An 18,697-nucleotide genomic window follows, 5' to 3' on the forward strand; every position below is an offset into this window, starting at 1 on the left:
TCCCATGAGGCCAGCATTAGTATCCTGATACCAAAAACAGATAAAGGCATCATTAAAAAAGAGAGCTGCAGACCAATATCCTTAATGAACACAGATGTGAGAATTCTCAACAAAATACGAGCAAACTGAATTCAACAATACATTAAAAAAATCATTCACCACGATTAAGTAAGATTTATTCCTAGCTTGCCAGGATGGTTCCATATTCACAAATCAATCAACATCAGTTGGTTGGACGACTGCCTTCGGCTCAGGTCATGATCCCGGAGTCCCGGGATCGAGTCCCGCATGGGGCTCCCAACTCCACGGGGAGTCTGCTTCTCTCTCTGACCTTCTCCTCGCTTGTGTTCTCTCTCACTGTCTCTCTCTCAAATAAATAAATAAATAAATATCTTTTAAAAATAAATAAATAAAAAATAAAAAGCTTCTACAGTGAGGGAAACAATCAACAAAACTAAAAGGCAACCTATGGAGAAGATATTTGGAAATGACATCTGATAAAGTGTTAATAACCAAATATGTAAAGAACTCATAAAACTCAACATTCATGGGACACTTGGGTGGCTCAGTCGGTTAAGTGTCTGCTTTTGGCTCAGGTCATGATCCCAGGGTCCTGGGATCAAGCCCTGCTTCAGGCTCCCTGCTCAGCTCCCTTCTCCCTCTCCTTTTGCCTATCACTACTCCTGCGTGTGCTCTGTCAAATAAAGAAATAAAATCTTTTTTAAAAATAAAAACAAGGGTTGCCTGGGTGGCTCAGTGGGTTGAGGCCTCTGCCTTCAGCTCGGGTCGTGATCCCAGGGTCCTGGGATCCAGCCCCGAGTCTGGCTCTCTGTTCGGCAGGGAGTCTGCTTTCTCCTCTCTCTCTGCCTGCTTCTCTGCCTACTTGTGATCTCCGTCTGTCAAATAAATAAATCTTTAAAATCTTTTAAAAAAATAAATAAAAACTAAAAATAAAAACAAAAAACAAAAAAACCCAACACCCAAAAAAAAAATAATCGAATGAAAAATGGGCAGAAGACATGACAGACATTTCTCCAAAGAAGGCATACAGATGGCCAACAGACACACGAAGAGATGTTCTTTATCACTTACAACCAGGAAAATACAAATTAAAACCACAATAAAGTATCACCTCACACCTGTCAGAATGGCTAAAATCAGTAGCACAAGAAACAACAGGTGTTGGCAAAGATGTGGAGAAAAAGGAATCCTTGTGCACAGTTAGTGGGAATGCAAACTGGGGCAGCCACTGTGAAGAACAGGATGAAGGGGCGCCTGGGTGGCTCAGTGGATTAAAGCCTCTGCCTTCGGCTCAGGTTATGATCCCAGGGTCCTGGGCTCGAGCCCCGCATCGGGCTCTCTGCTTCCTCCTTTCTCTGCCTCTCTGCCTACTTGTGATCTCTGTCAAATAAATAAAGTCTTAAAAAAAAAAAAAGAACAGGATGAAGCTTCCTCAAAAGTTAATCACACTAGTAGGTGTGATTAGAAGAACACTAATTCAAATGGATACATGCATACCTACGTTTATAGCAGCATTATTTTCAGTAGCCAAGTTCCGGAAGTAGCCCAAGTATCCATCAACTGAGAAATGGATAAAGATGTGGTGTGTATATACAATGGAGTATTACTCAGCCCTAAAAAAAGAAAGAAATCTTGCCATCTGCAACGACATGGATGGGGCTAGAAAGTATAATGCTAAGCTAAGTGAAATAAGCCCATCAGAGAAAAACAAATCCCATATTATTTCAGTCCTATGTGGAATTGAAGAAACAAAACAAATAAAGGGGTAAAAATGAGAGCGGCATCTCAAGAAACAGACTCTTCACTACAGAGAACTTCTGGTTACCAGCAGGGAGGAGTTGGCGGGGGGAGGGGGGGGGAGCCTGAAACAGGTGATGGGTATTAGGGAGTGTACTTGTTGTGATGAGCACAGGGTGATGTATGGAAGTATTGATGAACTGAGTCACTATAATGTACACCTTAAACTAATATATTAGTCATATACTACTATAATAACAGTTAACTAACCGGAATTAAAATAAAAACATAAAATAAAAAACAAAAATTAATTAATTAATTAATTAATTAAATCAGGGGGGGGAAAAAAACCTCCAAGTGCTGTCAGACCTAAGGGCAATGAATAACCTGACAGGCTAAAAAAAGAGGACCATGAGGGAAATCCTCAGGTAAAATGTGAGAATAAAGAAAGGAGACAGGCAGCTAAGTCAAAGTCAATAAACCAAAATATCAGAAAGTGTAGGACAGGTTTTCCCATGCAAATGGTTCTCTCCACCTTCCCCTCCTTTAGTCTAACTCATAGGGTCCAGAGCTGAAAATAAGACAAGTTAGCAGTGTACACAGCAAAAATAGGGTTGGGAAACACTTAACACAGACTGTAGGGGAAAGCCCAAAAACACTAACCAAGGCAAAAATGAAGTAAAAGTACAGAGACAAAGGGACCAATTTACTTTCCGTAAATTTAATGCCTGTAAAAGCTGTTCACATAGCAGAGCAAAGAGACACATTTCCCATCGGACATACAGTTGCTTCACCACTTGCAGTTTGTCTCCAGAGCCTTGTTATCGCTTTCATGAGTGACCAGTCAAATCTCCATTCCTGTCGGCAAGGACAGCCCATGTCAACCCTAAGGCCATCCGCTCAGGTCAGCAATATGCTGAGGAGTCCTTCAGGGTGGTCCTGCAGAGAACATGTCCTTTAAGCGTCTGAGAGCTGGTGGACGTGATCTGAAAGAAAACCAGAAGAAAGTGAGGTAACCAGGACTGCACTGAATGCGGAGCGTCCAGAGGAGAGGCCACCAAGAGGAGTCTAATGGAAGTGGTGACAAGCCAGCAGAGACTGCTTGGTTCCCATGTGCCCCCACTCCTGGAAAGAAGAGACATCTGATACAATGGTAATACGTATAATTTAAGAAGTCTAAAATAGTTCAGTCCCAAACTACCACTTCCCCCCTTTCTCTTGAGAGACAGCTCTTCTGCAGCACCAGTCATAACTTTCTGGTGTGAGCTGCCCATTACAGACCCTGCCCTCCTAACCCCAGGGGTAAGCTGTGATCTAGGCATACCAGTCAAATCCTTCCTTAGGATATTTATGGCCAAAATGTGGTAAGAAAAGCTCTCTTTTCTCTAATTGAGAGCTGAAAGCATGTGACCCCAAAGGAGCTTTCAGGAGAAGACAGGCAAAAATATGTAAACAAAAATGACTTCAGGCACTGAAAACGGTTACAAAGATCAAATGTGCTGATACGATAAAGGGAACCTACTTTAGCTTCCCTAAAGAGAAGGCAGCTCATGGAGGTGACATTTCAGAGACAAAACGAAGGTTAAAAGATGGCAGTCACATAAAAATCAAGAGCCTCCCAAGCAACACAACATCTGCAAAGTCCCTGACACTAGAACTAGGACTGAGGGGCAAAAAGGAGGCCACCAAGGCTGGACAAGAGGGTGTAGAAGAGTAGAGGGGACATGAAGTTGGAAAGGCCACTGGGACAAATCATATAAGGCCTAAGACACCGTGCATTTCATGCTGGCTTCAATGAGAATCCACTGGAGGGCTGAAGCAGAGGAGTCAGTGACCTGATTTAGAAAGACCACTATTGTGGCACAGACAGACTAGAGGGCAAGAATGGAAGTGGGAAGTATGAAGCCTTTGGAATTCTCACATACTGCTGGTGGGAGAGCAATATGGAACAACTACTTTGTCTAGTTCTGTTACATATACTTTATGAGACAGCAAGTCTAAGCCGTTTACCCAACAGAAAAGAACACGTATGTGCACTAAAACACATGTACAGGAATAGTCTTAGCAATCCCATCACAATAGCTCCAAAATGGAAACAACCAATAGTATAAGCCATAAACAAACTGTAGTATATTCATATAACATGGATAAATATAATCAGATGAACTACTCAACATAAGACTGAGGAAAAGAGACAAAAACCAAAAATAGATGTCATATGATTCAATTTTATAACCAAAATAGGCAAAACCAGCAAAGGCATTAGAGATTAGGATGTAGGAGCAGCTAGGTGGCTTAGCTGGTTGAGCGTCTAACTCTTGATTTTTGGCTCAGGTCATGATCTCAGGGTTGTGGGATGGAGCCCCACACTGGGCTCCATGTGGAACACTGAGCCTGCTTGAGATTCTCTCTCTCCCTGTCCCTCCCACACTTCTCTAGCACGCTCTCAAAAAAAAAAAAAAAAAAAAAAAAAAAGAGGAAGAAGAAGAAATTAGGACATAGGGAAGAAGAGTAACTAGTAGGAACATGAAGAAATATTCTATTTCTTGATCCAGGTGGTAGTTATAGGGGTAGGGTCACTTTGTGATCATTCATCAAGTAGTGTAATATGGACAATTTTCTACCTTTATGATATGCTTCAATAAAATAATTCATCTTTAAAAACAACAGAAAGGGTGCCTGGGTGGCTCAGTGGGTTAAAGCCTCTGCCTTCTGCTCAGATCATGATCCCGGAATCCTGGGACCGAGCTCCACATCAGGCTCTCTGCTCAGCGGGGAGCCTGCTTCCTCCTCTCTCTCTCTCTGCCTGCCTCTCTGCCTGGTTGTGATCTCTGTCAAATAAATAAAATATTTAAAAATAAAATACAACAGAAAATCATGAGAAGACTTCTAAAATCTCCCAGCCAAGAAATGATAGTTTGGAGACAGAAAGAGGCAGGTTCAAGATATATTCCGTAAGTTGCTGCTAGAGCACAGGAAAGTGAGTATCTACAATGAGTCCTGTATTTTTGGCTTGAGCAAATACTGCTTAATACAGATGGGGAACATTTGAAAAGAAGAAAACTACAATGAAGAATTCATTCTATTTTGGCCATCTTAAGTTTAAGATGCAAGAAAGGATATAAATGCAAATCTCTTGAAAGGATGAAAAGGGATGGAAAAGAAAACATAAGGGAGAGTGTAAAAGAACATGAAGATGTTTCCTGTACAGTCCCATGTGTGAGTGAACAGCACGTATGGGTAGGGATCTGAGTGAGCTAGCGGAAATAAAGATGAGACAATGAGGTTTCATCTGATTGTATCGCTTTTCTCCATGAAATAGGAGACAAAGACATCAGCTGAGACTAGGGCTTCAATAGGTGAGTAAAGATTTAAGGAGAGAGAGTAAGAAAGTCAATTTACTAAGGAAATAGAGTAGGCTCGGATTTCAGGGCCACGCTGAGTGCTCATGTTGAGTTTTATGGTCATGAATTTGAACTGAATGCAGCTGGGTTCATGCAGCAGAAACTGCTACTTATCTCCCAATACCTCTCTTCTTCCTAACAGAACTCCCAATTGGACATTGGCTGGACATCCGATCATTCAGAATGAAGACCACATTTCCCATCTTCTTAGCAGCCTGATAGGATGTGTTATAAACTGTGTGTAGAACTCCTGTAAACTGCCCTAAAAGGAATAGAACATGCCCTTTCCCCCTCTTCCTCCTTCCTGACAGTTAGAATATGGACCTGGTGCTGCAGTAACCCCCTAGGATCATGGAATAACCTTAAGGATGGAGACCACACACAGCAGAGCAAAAGATAGGAGCCCAGACCTCTGATGATCATGAAGCCATCACAATCACCAATTCTGGACCTTCCATATCTAGATTTTTATGTAAAAGAGAACCACCACATTTAAACCACTGTATTTTGAGTTTTTAATCATCATCTGACCTAATCTGTGTAATACAGATTACCTGCATGCTTTTCCCTACTGATGTTTAGCTGCTAGGGTGCAGATGCAAAAGAAAATAACCACTTTCACCAGGGTTGGGATTTAGCCAAATAAGCCCCAGATAAAAAAGAGAGACAAGAAAGTGAAATGTGGGGCACCTGGCTGGCTTAGTCGGTGGAGCATGCCAACTGATCTAGACATTATAGGTTCAAGCCCCGTGTTACGTGTAGAGACTACTTTAAAAAAAAAAAAAAAAAAACAAAAAAAAAAAAAAACCTTAAAAAAAATTGAGATATATGAGAAAGAGATTCTAGTGCAGCCTAGAAACTCCATGTAAAGAGAAATGGGAGGAACAACAGAGGGAGGAACAACAGAGAGAGTCAACAGAACCCCAGTTCCAGGGCGCCTGGGTGGTTCAGTGGGTTAAGCCTCTGCCTTCAGCTCAGGTCACGATCTCCGGGTCCTGAGATCAAGTTCCGCATTGGACTCTCTCAGCAGAGAGCCTGTTCCCCTCTCTCTCTGCCGATTCTGACTTCTCCCTCTCTGTCAAATAAATAAAATCTTCAAGGAAAAAAAAAAGAAGAAGAAGAAGAAGAAGAACCCCAGCTCCACAGCACCTTCTTCATTTAGATCCTTCCACTAAATCTTACCTGTGGGTTTTATGTCACTTGGGGAAAAAAAAAAAGAAGTAGCAAGTAATACAGCATAAACTTTCTACCTTTCTTTCTTTTTTTTTTTTTAAAGATTTTATTTATTTATTTGACAGAGAGAAATCACAAGTAGATGGAGAGGCAGGCAGAGAGAGAGAGAGGGAAGCAGGCTCCCTGCCGAGCAGAGAGCCCGATGCGGGACCCGATCCCAGGACCCTGAGATCATGACCCGAGCTGAAGGCAGCAGCTTAAACCACTGAGCCACCCAGGCGCCCCAACTTTCTACCTTTCTTAACAGATGGAATTTTTCCATTACATAAAAGAATATCAAACTAACAGTACAAGCCAGCACACCAACCTCATCTCCCTTTTCAAGTAACCCTTAGCTACAGTGAAAAGGAGGAGGGGTGGGAAAGCAAACAAAAACCAAAAAAGCAAACATTCAAAAGACAGAGAAATAAACAAACAAGACAGTGTCCTCCAAAAAAGAACAAATGGAGAAGCCTATGAGGGATTATTTCCAAATCAACCACATTGCTATCTAGTAGTAATTATTCCACTTAGTAAATTCTTAAAGTAAGACAAAGCCCAGTTGAAACAAAGCCAGAAGGAAACAGGATCACGTAAAGTCCCCAACCAGCAAACTGACTGTGTTTTAAGCTTTTGTCAGATGGACAGAACAGAACATCTCACGGTGGTAAAATGTCCAGGCCAATCCAAAGAAGCTACATGCCTTCTTCAGCTGCAAGCTATGGACCATGCCCCCATGACAAAAAAGATGTGACAATAAGAGCAAGGACAGCAAGTAAAGGGTGAGGCATGGGGGAGCAGGGCAAAGGATATAATACTAATCAGCATTAGTAAAAAAAAAAAATCTCCCTCTTCTGCATATTCTTCATAGCTTAGTGTGGGAGAAGCAGCTTTGTTCCTGCCTACCTCATCAGAATGTGTCCTGTCCGTCTCTGGTTCTGGGGTAAAATGGACATGAGGACCAGAAGGAGAGGATGGCAGTAACAGACCTGTATAGTGTGGTAAGAAAAAGAGGTAGGAAGAAAGTACATGAAGGAGGGGAAGGGGGGGGAGGGGAAATCCCACACCCATTCATCTGGATCTTCTAGTCCAGGAGAAGTGAGGGACACCTAGGGCATCAGAGACCTCAAAGGGCATGTTCATCACTGACAGAGACAATGAACTCACTCGGAATCACTTCCACTTCCTAGTCTCTCTGCTGCAGGGAACTGTATGCTACCGTGTACTCCAATCTCACTAAATTCCTAAAAAGAACCCTTCTAAGACAGAAGAAAGGCAAAGAAAAACAAGGAGGCATTAGTTAGGAGCAGTTCAAAATTCAGTTCAAGGTGCCCTTTCATTGTTCAGGCTGAGAAGAGATATTTATTTTACTAAAGAATTTCTCCTGGAAGAAATTTCATTCTACCAAATTATCCAACCCAACATCCGTTTCATAATGCAAGATAAAGCCCCAAAGGAAACCTTACCTTCACCAGCACATAGTCCCCAGGCTGAGCTCTGACCCTGACCTCGGAGTTATTAACATCCTCCATCTCTACATCAGGGAAGATCACTTTAAGGTTTCCATCATTCCGGCCACACAGATCAGAAGCAGAGCGTTTACTGTGCTGCAAAAAGAACAGAGTTATGAATCTGTCAGTCATCAGTTCCGGGAGGGCAGAAATTATGCCTTCTCTGTCTCAGATCCCTAAGGGTCTCACTTATAGAGCACTCCTTAATCAAGGAATCATTGAAGACTGCATCTTTACTGCTGCTTCACCAACAAGGACAATGTGTGGCACACTACAGAAACTCAATAAAGTTTTGCTGACTGTATGTTAATAAATGACTCAATCAGTCTTTGATTACAGAATTACCTTTCTCAGGAATGGACTTCCAACAGTCCTAAAAGCAAGGACATATGGGTGATGCAGTTGGCAAACTGACTTTCACTATATCCAGTCTCAGAGTAATCACTCAGGAATGTTCTGGGGTTGTCTTGCCTGGGTAACTTGTAACCCTAATGAACAGGCAGACATGAAGCCATAGTCCCCAACACAATGTACAGAAGATGGGGTCAGGAGAATTATAAAGCCAGCAGAATGGTATTAACTTCTAGAATATACAAGTTTTTCTCTTTCAGCCATTATAAAGTGACAAGAACCAAATTTACCCCCTGGCCTTAACCAGGAAACTGGACAAAATATATGAAATCATTATTTTCAGATACTGAACTACAGACCGTACAAGACTGTGAACCCCAAAGAAGGGAATAAATGAGATGAGTCCTCCAATGACCCCTGTATTCTGCCAGAAGGCATGTGTAACATAGAAGTATGCAAAGCAGGAAGATCTTGAGGTAGAGCACGGTGGTTCTCCCTGGATTTCGGAAAAAGAGATGAGAGTTCAGGGAGCCTGCAGTAGCTATAAACTGCAGAGCAAGTTCTAAAGAAGAGGGAGGGAAGCAGAAAAATAGCTATAGAAATATGCACAGGGATCCTTTAAGTCCTTGCTGAATACTGACACCTGCTTGTATAGTGAAACTCCACTAAATCAGTCAAAGAAAGTAACCTGGGAACTGTCAGCAGATGGGCTCCCAGAGTTCATGTAAGGGTGGGAATCATCAGACCTACCACTAGACAGTCCTCATTGATTCCTCGGGACATGCAGTAGTGTCTCTAGAAAAGACACACCTTAGTAATGAGGCTAAACTATCCTTGGGATAAAAAAGCTTTTCCTTTTTTTTTTTTTTTAACTTTTCTAACAAAGTTTAAAAATAAGTCTTGAAAGGATTAAACTCGACTGCAAATAACATAACTGCCTACCAGAACAAAGCCCAACACAAAATCCAGACCTCCAAAATGAACATCACAAAGTCAAATATCCCATCAAAAATCACTAGATATACCCAAAAGCAGAAAAATGTGACCCAGAATCAATAGAAAAGTCAATCAACAAAAACAGACCAAGAAATAATAGCAATAATGGAATTATCACAAAAATAACAAACCAATTTTTATAATCAAATTCAAAGGAAACTAAGTTTCAAAGGAAAATAAGAATACAGAAGGGGAAAAAAAAGAATACAGAAGGGAAGGTATTAAAAACCAAATGTAATTTATACAGATGAAAATATAATATAGAAAATTAAAAATTCAAGATAATAGCAGATTAAACACTGCCAAAGGAAAAAAGAGTGAACATGAAAACAGAGCAAAAGAAATTATCCATAATGAAGCACAGAGATACAAAAACAACAGTTTCAATGACCTATAGAACATCAAGTGGTTGGATAGGTAAGTAATTGGAGTCACAGAAGGACAAAAGAAACAGAACGAGTGGTGGCAGGAAGCAGAAGTACAGGAAAAATACCTGAAGAGTGACAGATGAAATTCTCCAAATTTGATGAAAATTATATACCCACAAACTAAGAAGCCTTAACACAACACAAGGAAAACATAAGAAATACACACAAAGAAAGCCATGCCAAGACATACCGAATTTCTAAAAACAGTGATAAAGCAAATATCTTTAAAAAGCAGCCAGAGGGAAAAGATATTTTAGTTCTTTTTTTTTTTTTTTAAAGATTTTATTTATTTAACAGACAGAGATCACAGGTAGGCAGAGAGGCAGGCAGAGAGAGAGGAGGAAGCAGGTCCCTGCGGAGCAGAGAGCCCGATGTAGGGCTCGATCCCAGGACCCTGGGATCACGACCTGAGCCGAAGGCAGAGGCTTTAACCCACTGAGCCACCCAGGCGCCCCAGGTATTTGAGTTCTTAAACTAATACTACTTTAGGGAAACAACAGTCAGGTAAGATTCAAAAAGACTCCCTACCCTCTCCTTACAAAACACTCACTAACAAAAGGAAAAAGAGTAACTTTTTAGTCAGCAAGCCTAGCTGACATCACCTTAATGAAATGTTCAAAATTATTATCACCAGTAATGAAACCATCACAACTGTATGCCACCCCAAAGGATAAAATAGGAAGGACACAATATCATTTCCCTAATACGCCTGCCTAAAAATATATAACCTGAATCTTACCACGAGGAAACTCTTCAAATCCAAATTAAAGAACATTCTACAAAATAATAGGCCTGGGGCGCCTGGGTGGCTCAGTTGGTTGAGTCACTGCCTTCCGATCAGGTCACGATCCTGGAGTCCTGGAATAGAGTCCCTTATCAGGCCTCCCCATCTCTGCAGGGAGCCTTCTTCTCCCTCTCCCTCTGCCACTCCCCCTGCTTGTGCTGTCAAATAAATAAATAAAATTTTAAAAAATAAGTAAATAAATAACACGCCTATAATCACCAAGTGTCGAGATAATGAAAGTCAAAAAAAGGCTGAGGAATTATTCTAGACCGAAGGAGACCAGACAGAGAAGACAATGCAACATATGACACTGAACTTAATCTTTTTGCTGTAAAGGAGAGTTCTGAGAAAATGGAGAAACTTAAATGGAGTTGGAGGATTGGATTGCAGAAAGGTAACAAGGTTAATTTCCTGATTTTGGTAGTAGTACTGTAGTTATGTAGGAGAATGTTGCTGGTTTTATGAGATATATAATACAGTATTTGAGGGGGTTGAGGGCATCAGGTCAGCAAATAATTCTCTAATGAGTCAAAAAAATTTTTGGTAATGTATTACAACTTTTCTGTAAGTTTATGATTGTTTTACAATAAATTTTTCAAAAGGCAGTGTTCAAGTTCCGTGATTTGAAAACAACCATAAAAATATAAAAATATTTGAGACAAACAGAAATTAGAATACTGACTAAATATTTGACAATATTAACAAACAACAATGACAATAGCATTATGTCGGTTTCTTTTTTTTAAGATTTTATTTACTTGTCAGAGAGAATGAACAAGAGTGAGAGAGAGTGAGCAGCAGGCAGAGGGAGAAGCAGACTCCATCCTAGGATCCTGGGATCATGACTTGAGCTAAAGGCAGACAAGCAGACAACTTCAGTTTAATCAACTGAGTCACTCAGGTGACCCTATTGGGTTTTTTTCTTAAAAGAGTACTTATCTTAGGGCACGGGGTGGCATAGTCAGTTAAGTGTCCAGTTCTTGGTTTCAGCTCAGGTCCTAATCTCAGGGTTTGAGATCAAGCCCTAGATCAGGCCTGCACGGAGCTCGGAGTCCCCTTAAGTCTCTCTCCCCCTCCCCGTACCCTCTCTCCCCTCTCTAAAATAAATAAATAAAGCTCTTTTAAAAAGAGTCCTTATCTTTTAAAGATATATATATTGAAAGGTTAACTGACAAAATATTATGATATATAAATATAATATGTATAGGGGCACCTGGGTGGCTCAGTGGGTTCAAGCCTCTGCCTTCAGCTCAGGTTATGATCCCACAGTCCTGGGATCGAGTCCCACATCGGGCTCTCTGCTCAGTAGGGAGCCTGCTTCCCCTCTCTATGTCTGCCTCTCTGCCTACTTGTGATCTCTCTGCCAAATAAATAAATAAAATCTTTAAAAAAAAATTTTTTTTTATATGACATATAAGCTACTTGCTTCAAAACAATCTAATAGGGGCAATAAAGATGGAAACGAGATTAGCCAAGATTAACACTGTACTGACAGCTGTTGAGGTCTGTTAATGGGGACATAGGCATGCATTATACTGCTCTCTCTATATCTATGTATCTTTTTAATTCCCCATAATTAAAAAGGGGGGGGCGCCTGGGTGGCTCAGTGGGTTAAGCCTCTGCCTTCGACTCGGGTCATGATCTCGGGGTCCTGGGATTGAGTCCCGCATGGGGCTCTCTGCTCGGCAGGAAGCCTGCTTCCCCCTCTCTGCCTGACTCTCCGCCTACTTGTGATCTCTCTCTCTCTCAAATAAATAAACAAAATCTTTTAAAAAAATAAAAAATAAAAGCGGGGAGAGGAAATGTTGTATAGAGGCTCTGGAATGAGCTAGACCTGACTCAAATTCTGGCTCTGCCACACAATCTGTATGGCCTTCAGGAAGTTATTCTACTTCTCTGAATCTCTGTTTCATATCATAAAAGGGCGAATAATAGCACTACCTCCAAAAACTGTGATGGGACTCAATGTGCCAAAGACCATAAAGTGCACAGCTCCTGACAGAGAGCAAATGCTTAGTATACATGAGTTACAATCATCTTATCTGCCACTATGGATATAACAACCGGAAGGTTTTTTGTTTTTTTTTTTAAGATTTTATTTATTTATCAGAGAGAATGAGGGAGAGAGCACACAAGCAGGCAGAGTGGCAGGCAGAGGCAGAGAGAGAAGCAGGCTCCTGGCTGAGCAAGGAGCCCGATGTGGGACTTGATTCCAGGACCCTGGGATCAAGACATGAGCCGAAGGCAGTGGCTTAACCAACTGAGCCACGCAGGCGTCCCAATAGCAACCTGAAGTTTTATTTTTTAAGAGTTTATTTATTGGGCAGACGGAGATCACAGGTAGGCAGAGAGGCAGACAGAGAGAGAGGAAGAAGCAGGCTCCCTGCTGAGCAGAGAGCCTGGTGTGGGATTCGATCTCAGGACCCTAGGATCATGACCTGAACTGAAGGCAGAGGCTTTAACCCACTGAGCCACCCTGCACCTTACAACTTGAAGTTTTAAACTGGCCAGGACTAAAGGAAAGAAAGTCCCTCTAAAAGAAAGTAAAGACTCCCAACTGCTAGCCCTGAAAAATCCATTTATTCTCTAGCCCCAAGTGAGAACTGGCTTATGTATATGCCTAAGAAATAATCTTATTTCAGTTTATTTAATTACCATAGGTTCTCTGTAAGCCTGATGAAGCTAGGGACACAGATTGGTAAACTCTGAGTACTTATTCATTCATTCAAAAGAGAAGTACACAAGGCACCTGGGTAGCTCAGCTGGTTAAGCAACTGCCTTCAGCTCAGGTCATGATCCCAGGGTCCCAGGATTGAGCCCCACATCCGGCTCCCTGCTCCTTGGGAAGCCTGTTTCTCTCTCCCTCTCCCTCCGCCTGCCGCGCCCCCTGCTTGTGCTCTCTCTGTCAAATAAATAAATAAAATCTTCAAAAGAAAAAGAAAAAATAGAGAAGTACACTTTTCTGTGCCTTACTCTGTCAGGAGAGCTGGCAATACAGTAAGACCTAACTCTTACTGGATGAAATGTAAATTGCTAATAGACATGTACACGTACAGATCTCCAGAGTCACAGATAATACTCTAAATTACAAAGCATTTAGTGAGGCAAACACCCTTCGGGATATCATGTTAACTGAGCTCACCATCCAGCAGCCAACTGTGAGTCTAGACCATAGGAAGATCGCCTAACCCAGATGAGCTGATCAAGTACAGTTCCTGGAAACTGGAGCTGGTGCTGAGAGACACAATTTTGGTCTGTGAATAGCCAAAACTATAACATGTAAACACAGGAACTATAGGGCTGCTGTGCTCTGTAACAAAAATGAAGAAGCAGGAATAGCTGGTCCAAGGAGATGAGAAAGTACAAGCCTAAAGGGCTTCCGAAGCTAAGCACAGCCCTTCCTGCCCTTGGGCTGCACAAGATACCTCTGAAATATAAAAAAGATGGCTTGAAGAAATTCTCACTGTTACTCACCGAAGAGTCCTAACAAACATAAATACCAGACAATTAGTAGCTCTGATGCTACCATATCCTAAGACATGGAACAGGACTCTCCTTTCTCAATCCAGGACTTCAGAAGAGTCACATAAAGGGCGCCATCTCTCTCTTTCGCCTCCTCTCCAATGGCTGCAACATATAGCTTCAGGCTGCCAAACTTACCCTCTATTCCAATCTGTTTAGCACCCTAGTATCTAGGTTCCCAGGCCTGACTGGAGAAGCCTATAGGAACCTCAAACTTCCCAAAAAGCAGTACATTTCTAAGAAAATGTGATTTATTTTTTAAAGATTTTATTTATTTATTTGAGAAAGAAAGAAAGAGAAAACACAAGTAGAGGGAAAGAGACAGAGGGAAAAGCAGGCTCATTACAGAGCAAGAAGCCTGATGCAGGACTACCCTGGTATCATGACCTGAGTCAAAAGCAGACACTTAACCAACAGAGCCAACCAGTCGTCCCAAAAATGTGATTTTATTTATTTATTTATTTATTTATTTTAAAGGTTTTATTTATTTATTTGACACAGAAAGATCACAAGTAGGCAGACAGGCAGGCAGAAAGAGAGGAGGAAGCAGGCTCCCCGCCGAGCAGAGCGCCCAATGGGGGACTCGATCCCAGGACCGAGATCATGACCTGAGCCGAAGGCAGAGGCTTAACCCACTGAGCCACCCAGGCGCCCCAAAAATGTGATTTCAAAAAGGATTGAACGAGCACATAGCTGGCTCAGTTGGTAGAGCATCCAACTCTCAATGTCAGGTTTATGGATGAGCCCCAAATTGCATGTAGAGATTATTAAAAAAAATAAACCTTCAAAAAATTAAAATATAATAAAAATAAAAAAGGACTGAAGACAGACAATAAAACTGATTCTAAAAACATACATATGATACTCCTTCCAGAAAGAGATGAAGCAGGCATACTCTTCCTAATCCTTCTGCTGCTAAGTACAAAAATATCTTTCAAGAATGAAGGAGAAATCCTGACATTCTAAGATGAAGGAAGAAAATCTACTGCCAGAGTGTCTGAAGGAAGTTCTCTGAAGGGAGAGGAAAAGATAAAAGAAGGAAGCTTGGAACATTAGGAAGAAAAAAACATAATGCCATGATTACCTATGCAGAAAATCTCAAGGAAAATGCCAAAAAAAGGGGCGCCTGGGTGGCTCAGTGGGTTAAAGCCTCTGCCTTCGGCTCAGGTCGTGATCCCAGGGTCCTGGGATCGAGCCCCGCATCAGGCTCTCTGCTCAGCGGGGAGCCTGCTTCCTCCTCTCTCTCTGCCTGCCTCTCAGCCTACTTGTAATCTCTGCCTGTCAAATAAATAAATAAAATCTTTAAAAAAAAAAAAATGCCAAAAAAAACCTCCTAGAACTATTGATTTCAGCAAGGTCACAGAGTATAAGATAAACACACAAAATTGAGTTATAGCTGTATAATAAAATGAGCACACGAAACACCTGAAATTAAAACATACAATAGCAACTGTAACAGTTTAGAAAAAAAGATACTATGGTATAAATCTAACAAAATACATACAGGAATCCTAACACAAAAACTCTGATAAATCAAAGAAGATCTAAATAAAAGGGAGACACAGGGGCACCTGGGTGGCTCAGTGGGTTAAGCCTCTGCCTTCAGCTCAGGTCATGGTCTCAGGGTCCTGGGATCGAGTCTGGGATCGAGTCTGACATCAGGCTCTCTGCTCAGCGGGGAGCCTGCTTCCCCCTCTCTCTCTGACTGCCTCTCCGCCTACTTGTGATCTCTCATAAAATCTTAAAAAAAAAAGGGAGACATATTGTGTTCCAAAAAACAAACGAAAAATATATATACATATGACCTTACCCCTTCCACCAGGACTAGCTGGGTACAACCCACAGAGGTCATGTTGGCTTTTGTTGCTTCTTCTCGAAAGACAGTAATAAGTTCCTCCAAACGCCTTAATTTTACCTCTTCTGGGACATCATCTTTCAGCCTGTGATATGCCCGGGTCTTCTACAAAAAAAAAGAGAAAGAGAAAGAGAAAGGTCACCAAGGACTCACAGAATTCCCTTTTTTCCCCATTCTTCTTCTTCTTTTTTTTTTTTTTTAAAGGATTTGTTTATTTTAAGGGCACTTGGGTGGCTCAGTCAGTTAGGTGTCTGCCTTCAGCTTGAGTCACGATCCCGGGATCAAGCCCCACATCGGGCTCTCTGCTCAGCAGAGAGCCTACTCCTCCCTCTCCCTCTGCTGCTCCCCCTGCTTGTGCTCTCACTCTCTGTGAAATAAAATCTTAAAAAAAAAAAAAAAAGACGTATTTATTTTAGAGAAGGGAAAGAGAAAGTATGCGTGCGTGCACACGTTGGGGAAGAGGAGGAGGGAAACAGGGATAGAGAATCCTCAAACGGACTCCCCTCTCAGCAGGAAGCCTGACAAGGGGCTTGATCACAAGATCCTGAGATCATGACCTGACCCAAAATCAAGTCAGATGCTTCATTGCCTGAGCCACCCAGATGCCCTCACCCCAAAGAATCTATTCTTAAGGGACAGAGGGACACCAAGTTCACTCCACCTCTAAGTTACAGTCATATATACAAGACCCAAGCCATGCCAGAAGGGTTCTCTAGCTCTAGGAGCATTCTCAGAGAGATAGGTAACTATGCAGTCAAGTCACATTTTTATAAGGGTGAAATTCTAAACTTAGTACATGAAAATCAGGCTCAAAATTGTATTTAATTTTGTAAGCTAGAGAGAGAGAATAAGAATGTGGGAGCAGAGGAAGAAGCAGATGCCCCATGGAGCAGGGAGCCCAATGGAGGACTCAATCCCAGGACCCCAGGATTATGACCTGAGCTGAAGGCAGATGCCCAACCAACTGAGCCATCCAAGCACCCAACACATTTTTTTTTTTTAAGTTTTCTGTATACAGGTTTGTAATACAGTTGAAGAACCACTGAGCTAGATATAAGTACGGAATTATAGGAAAACCTATATATCAATGTGTGGTCATTCCACTTGTCCTTTGAAAGAAGTACAAAGACAAATGGGTTTATTCTATTTTGTCTTATTAACAAAAACTTGCATCTATTGTGCATTTACCATTACCAAACACTATTCTCACTTCAAAGGTGGAGACACCAAGGACCTTTCTCAAGATCATACAGTTATTAAGTAAGACTGGCAGAATCTGAATGCTTGCTCTCATCCACTAGACTACTAGGTCTCTATAACTTTAACCCTAACTTAGAAATTAGATCCCAAAGTGAACACTCATATTAATCCCCATGACGCTTCCACCACACACTGCACACCCATTCCCAAATCTAACATTAGAAAAGAATTTCTCTTGCATATTTGTGATGTCCATGGAAAAGCAGCAGCAGATTTGGAACCCAAATCTACTCTGAAGCTTCATCCCTGAAGTAATTCTGTAACAGACATAAATACATACAATAGCCCACTTACACTGCCTACAGAACAGTAGGCAGTGAGCTTTAAAAGATATGAATTAGCTTTGCTGATGGCAGCTGAGTGATGCTGGTGGCTAAGGTCATGGGATCCTTCATTCATCGATCAGCTTTCCTGAGCCTCCTGGCCACCGAGCCTCTTCAGCCTCCAGCCCAAACACAAAGAAAGCCCCCACTAAGTTGACTGAAGAGAGGAGATATGACCTGTGCAAATTCATCCCTACCATCAAGAAAATGGCAAAAGATCAGAACTACCCCTCCTCTGCAGGAATTACACATTACTCTCCCCTTCCTTCCTCATCTCCTTCCGCTTTATATTCCTGGGAATCCGTGTACAGAGAAGCTCTCTAGTGGCTATAAGTGGGTTCACATGGCCTAAAAAATGAAAACTAAAATAGCTGAGAATGGCTAGGAGGACAAGGTGCATCTGTAAAACAATGCATATCTGTAGGCCAAAAAATTCCTGCATGATTTTAGTTTTCCTATAAGGAATAGAATCCCTACCTGCACATTCAAATTCTAAACGATCTAAACATAATTTCAAATATTTTTATGAAAATAATGTCGCAAGCAATCCCTTTTCATCTCAAACTGCTGAACTGTATAAAACAGTAGACATGTTGATTAAATCAAAAATAAAGAAATGAGTGGTAAGATCTCGTCGCTTCTCAAGAACTGCCTTGCTGCCCCAGTCAGAAATTCTGTTGTACCATAGAAGTAGCTTCTTCTGCATCCCAAGAAGGGCTTACCTGTCTCATACTGTAAGCAAAAAGGAAGCCCATGTTGTACTGAACTTCCCGAAGCAAAGACACCGTCTGGAGGTGATCTTCCTCCGTCTCACCACAAAAGCCAGCAATGAAATCACTGCTGAGGCTCACCCCTGCAACGCATGACAAAGGACAACATGTCACTGCTGCCTACCTTCAGGAGAGGCCTTTGGCACTTGTGGGCTACAAAGGGTGGGACAGCAATTGTAAACTTTTCCTAGAGCTGCTCAGCTCATGTGCAAGTGAAACAAAATAGTCATTACAGAGCAAGATGGGGTAGGCCTGCTTATCCAGAATGTTCCCATGCCAGTTCCCATCCTTTTAGGGCAGCTGGCTGGCTCAACTGGTTAAGTGTCTGACTCTTGGTTTCGGCTTGGTTCATGATCTAAGGAATGAGGTCGAGCCCTGTGTGGGGCTCTGTGCTTAGCACTGTCTACTTCTCTCCTTTTCCCTCTGATTCCTCCCCTTGCATGCAGCACTCTCTCCCTCTCTCTCAAATAAATAAATAATTCTTTATAAAATAAATAAATCTTGGGCTCCTGGGTGGCTCAGT

The 18,697-nt window shown here is 41.8% G+C and overlaps 1 protein-coding gene across 2 annotated transcripts in view; it reads right to left on the reverse strand.

Annotated features, from left to right (window-relative positions):
• Positions 1-2,463: 2,463 nt before the first annotated feature.
• Positions 2,464-18,697, reverse strand: part of CDK5RAP1 (CDK5 regulatory subunit associated protein 1) — a 37,970-nt gene continuing 21,736 nt past the window's right edge. For both annotated transcript variants that reach the window (XM_059406799.1, XM_059406797.1), the window contains 4 exons: positions 18,127-18,257; positions 15,777-15,926; positions 7,841-7,981; positions 2,464-2,744 (listed from right to left, as the gene is read on the reverse strand). In XM_059406799.1, the coding sequence (XP_059262782.1) occupies positions 2,664-2,744; positions 7,841-7,981; positions 15,777-15,926; positions 18,127-18,257 (503 nt within the window). In that variant the 3' untranslated portion in view covers positions 2,464-2,663. The remainder of the gene's footprint in view (positions 2,745-7,840; positions 7,982-15,776; positions 15,927-18,126; positions 18,258-18,697) is intronic.

This window comes from Mustela nigripes, chromosome 7, assembly GCF_022355385.1.
Source record: "Mustela nigripes isolate SB6536 chromosome 7, MUSNIG.SB6536, whole genome shotgun sequence".
Lineage (NCBI taxonomy): Eukaryota > Metazoa > Chordata > Mammalia > Carnivora > Mustelidae > Mustela > Mustela nigripes.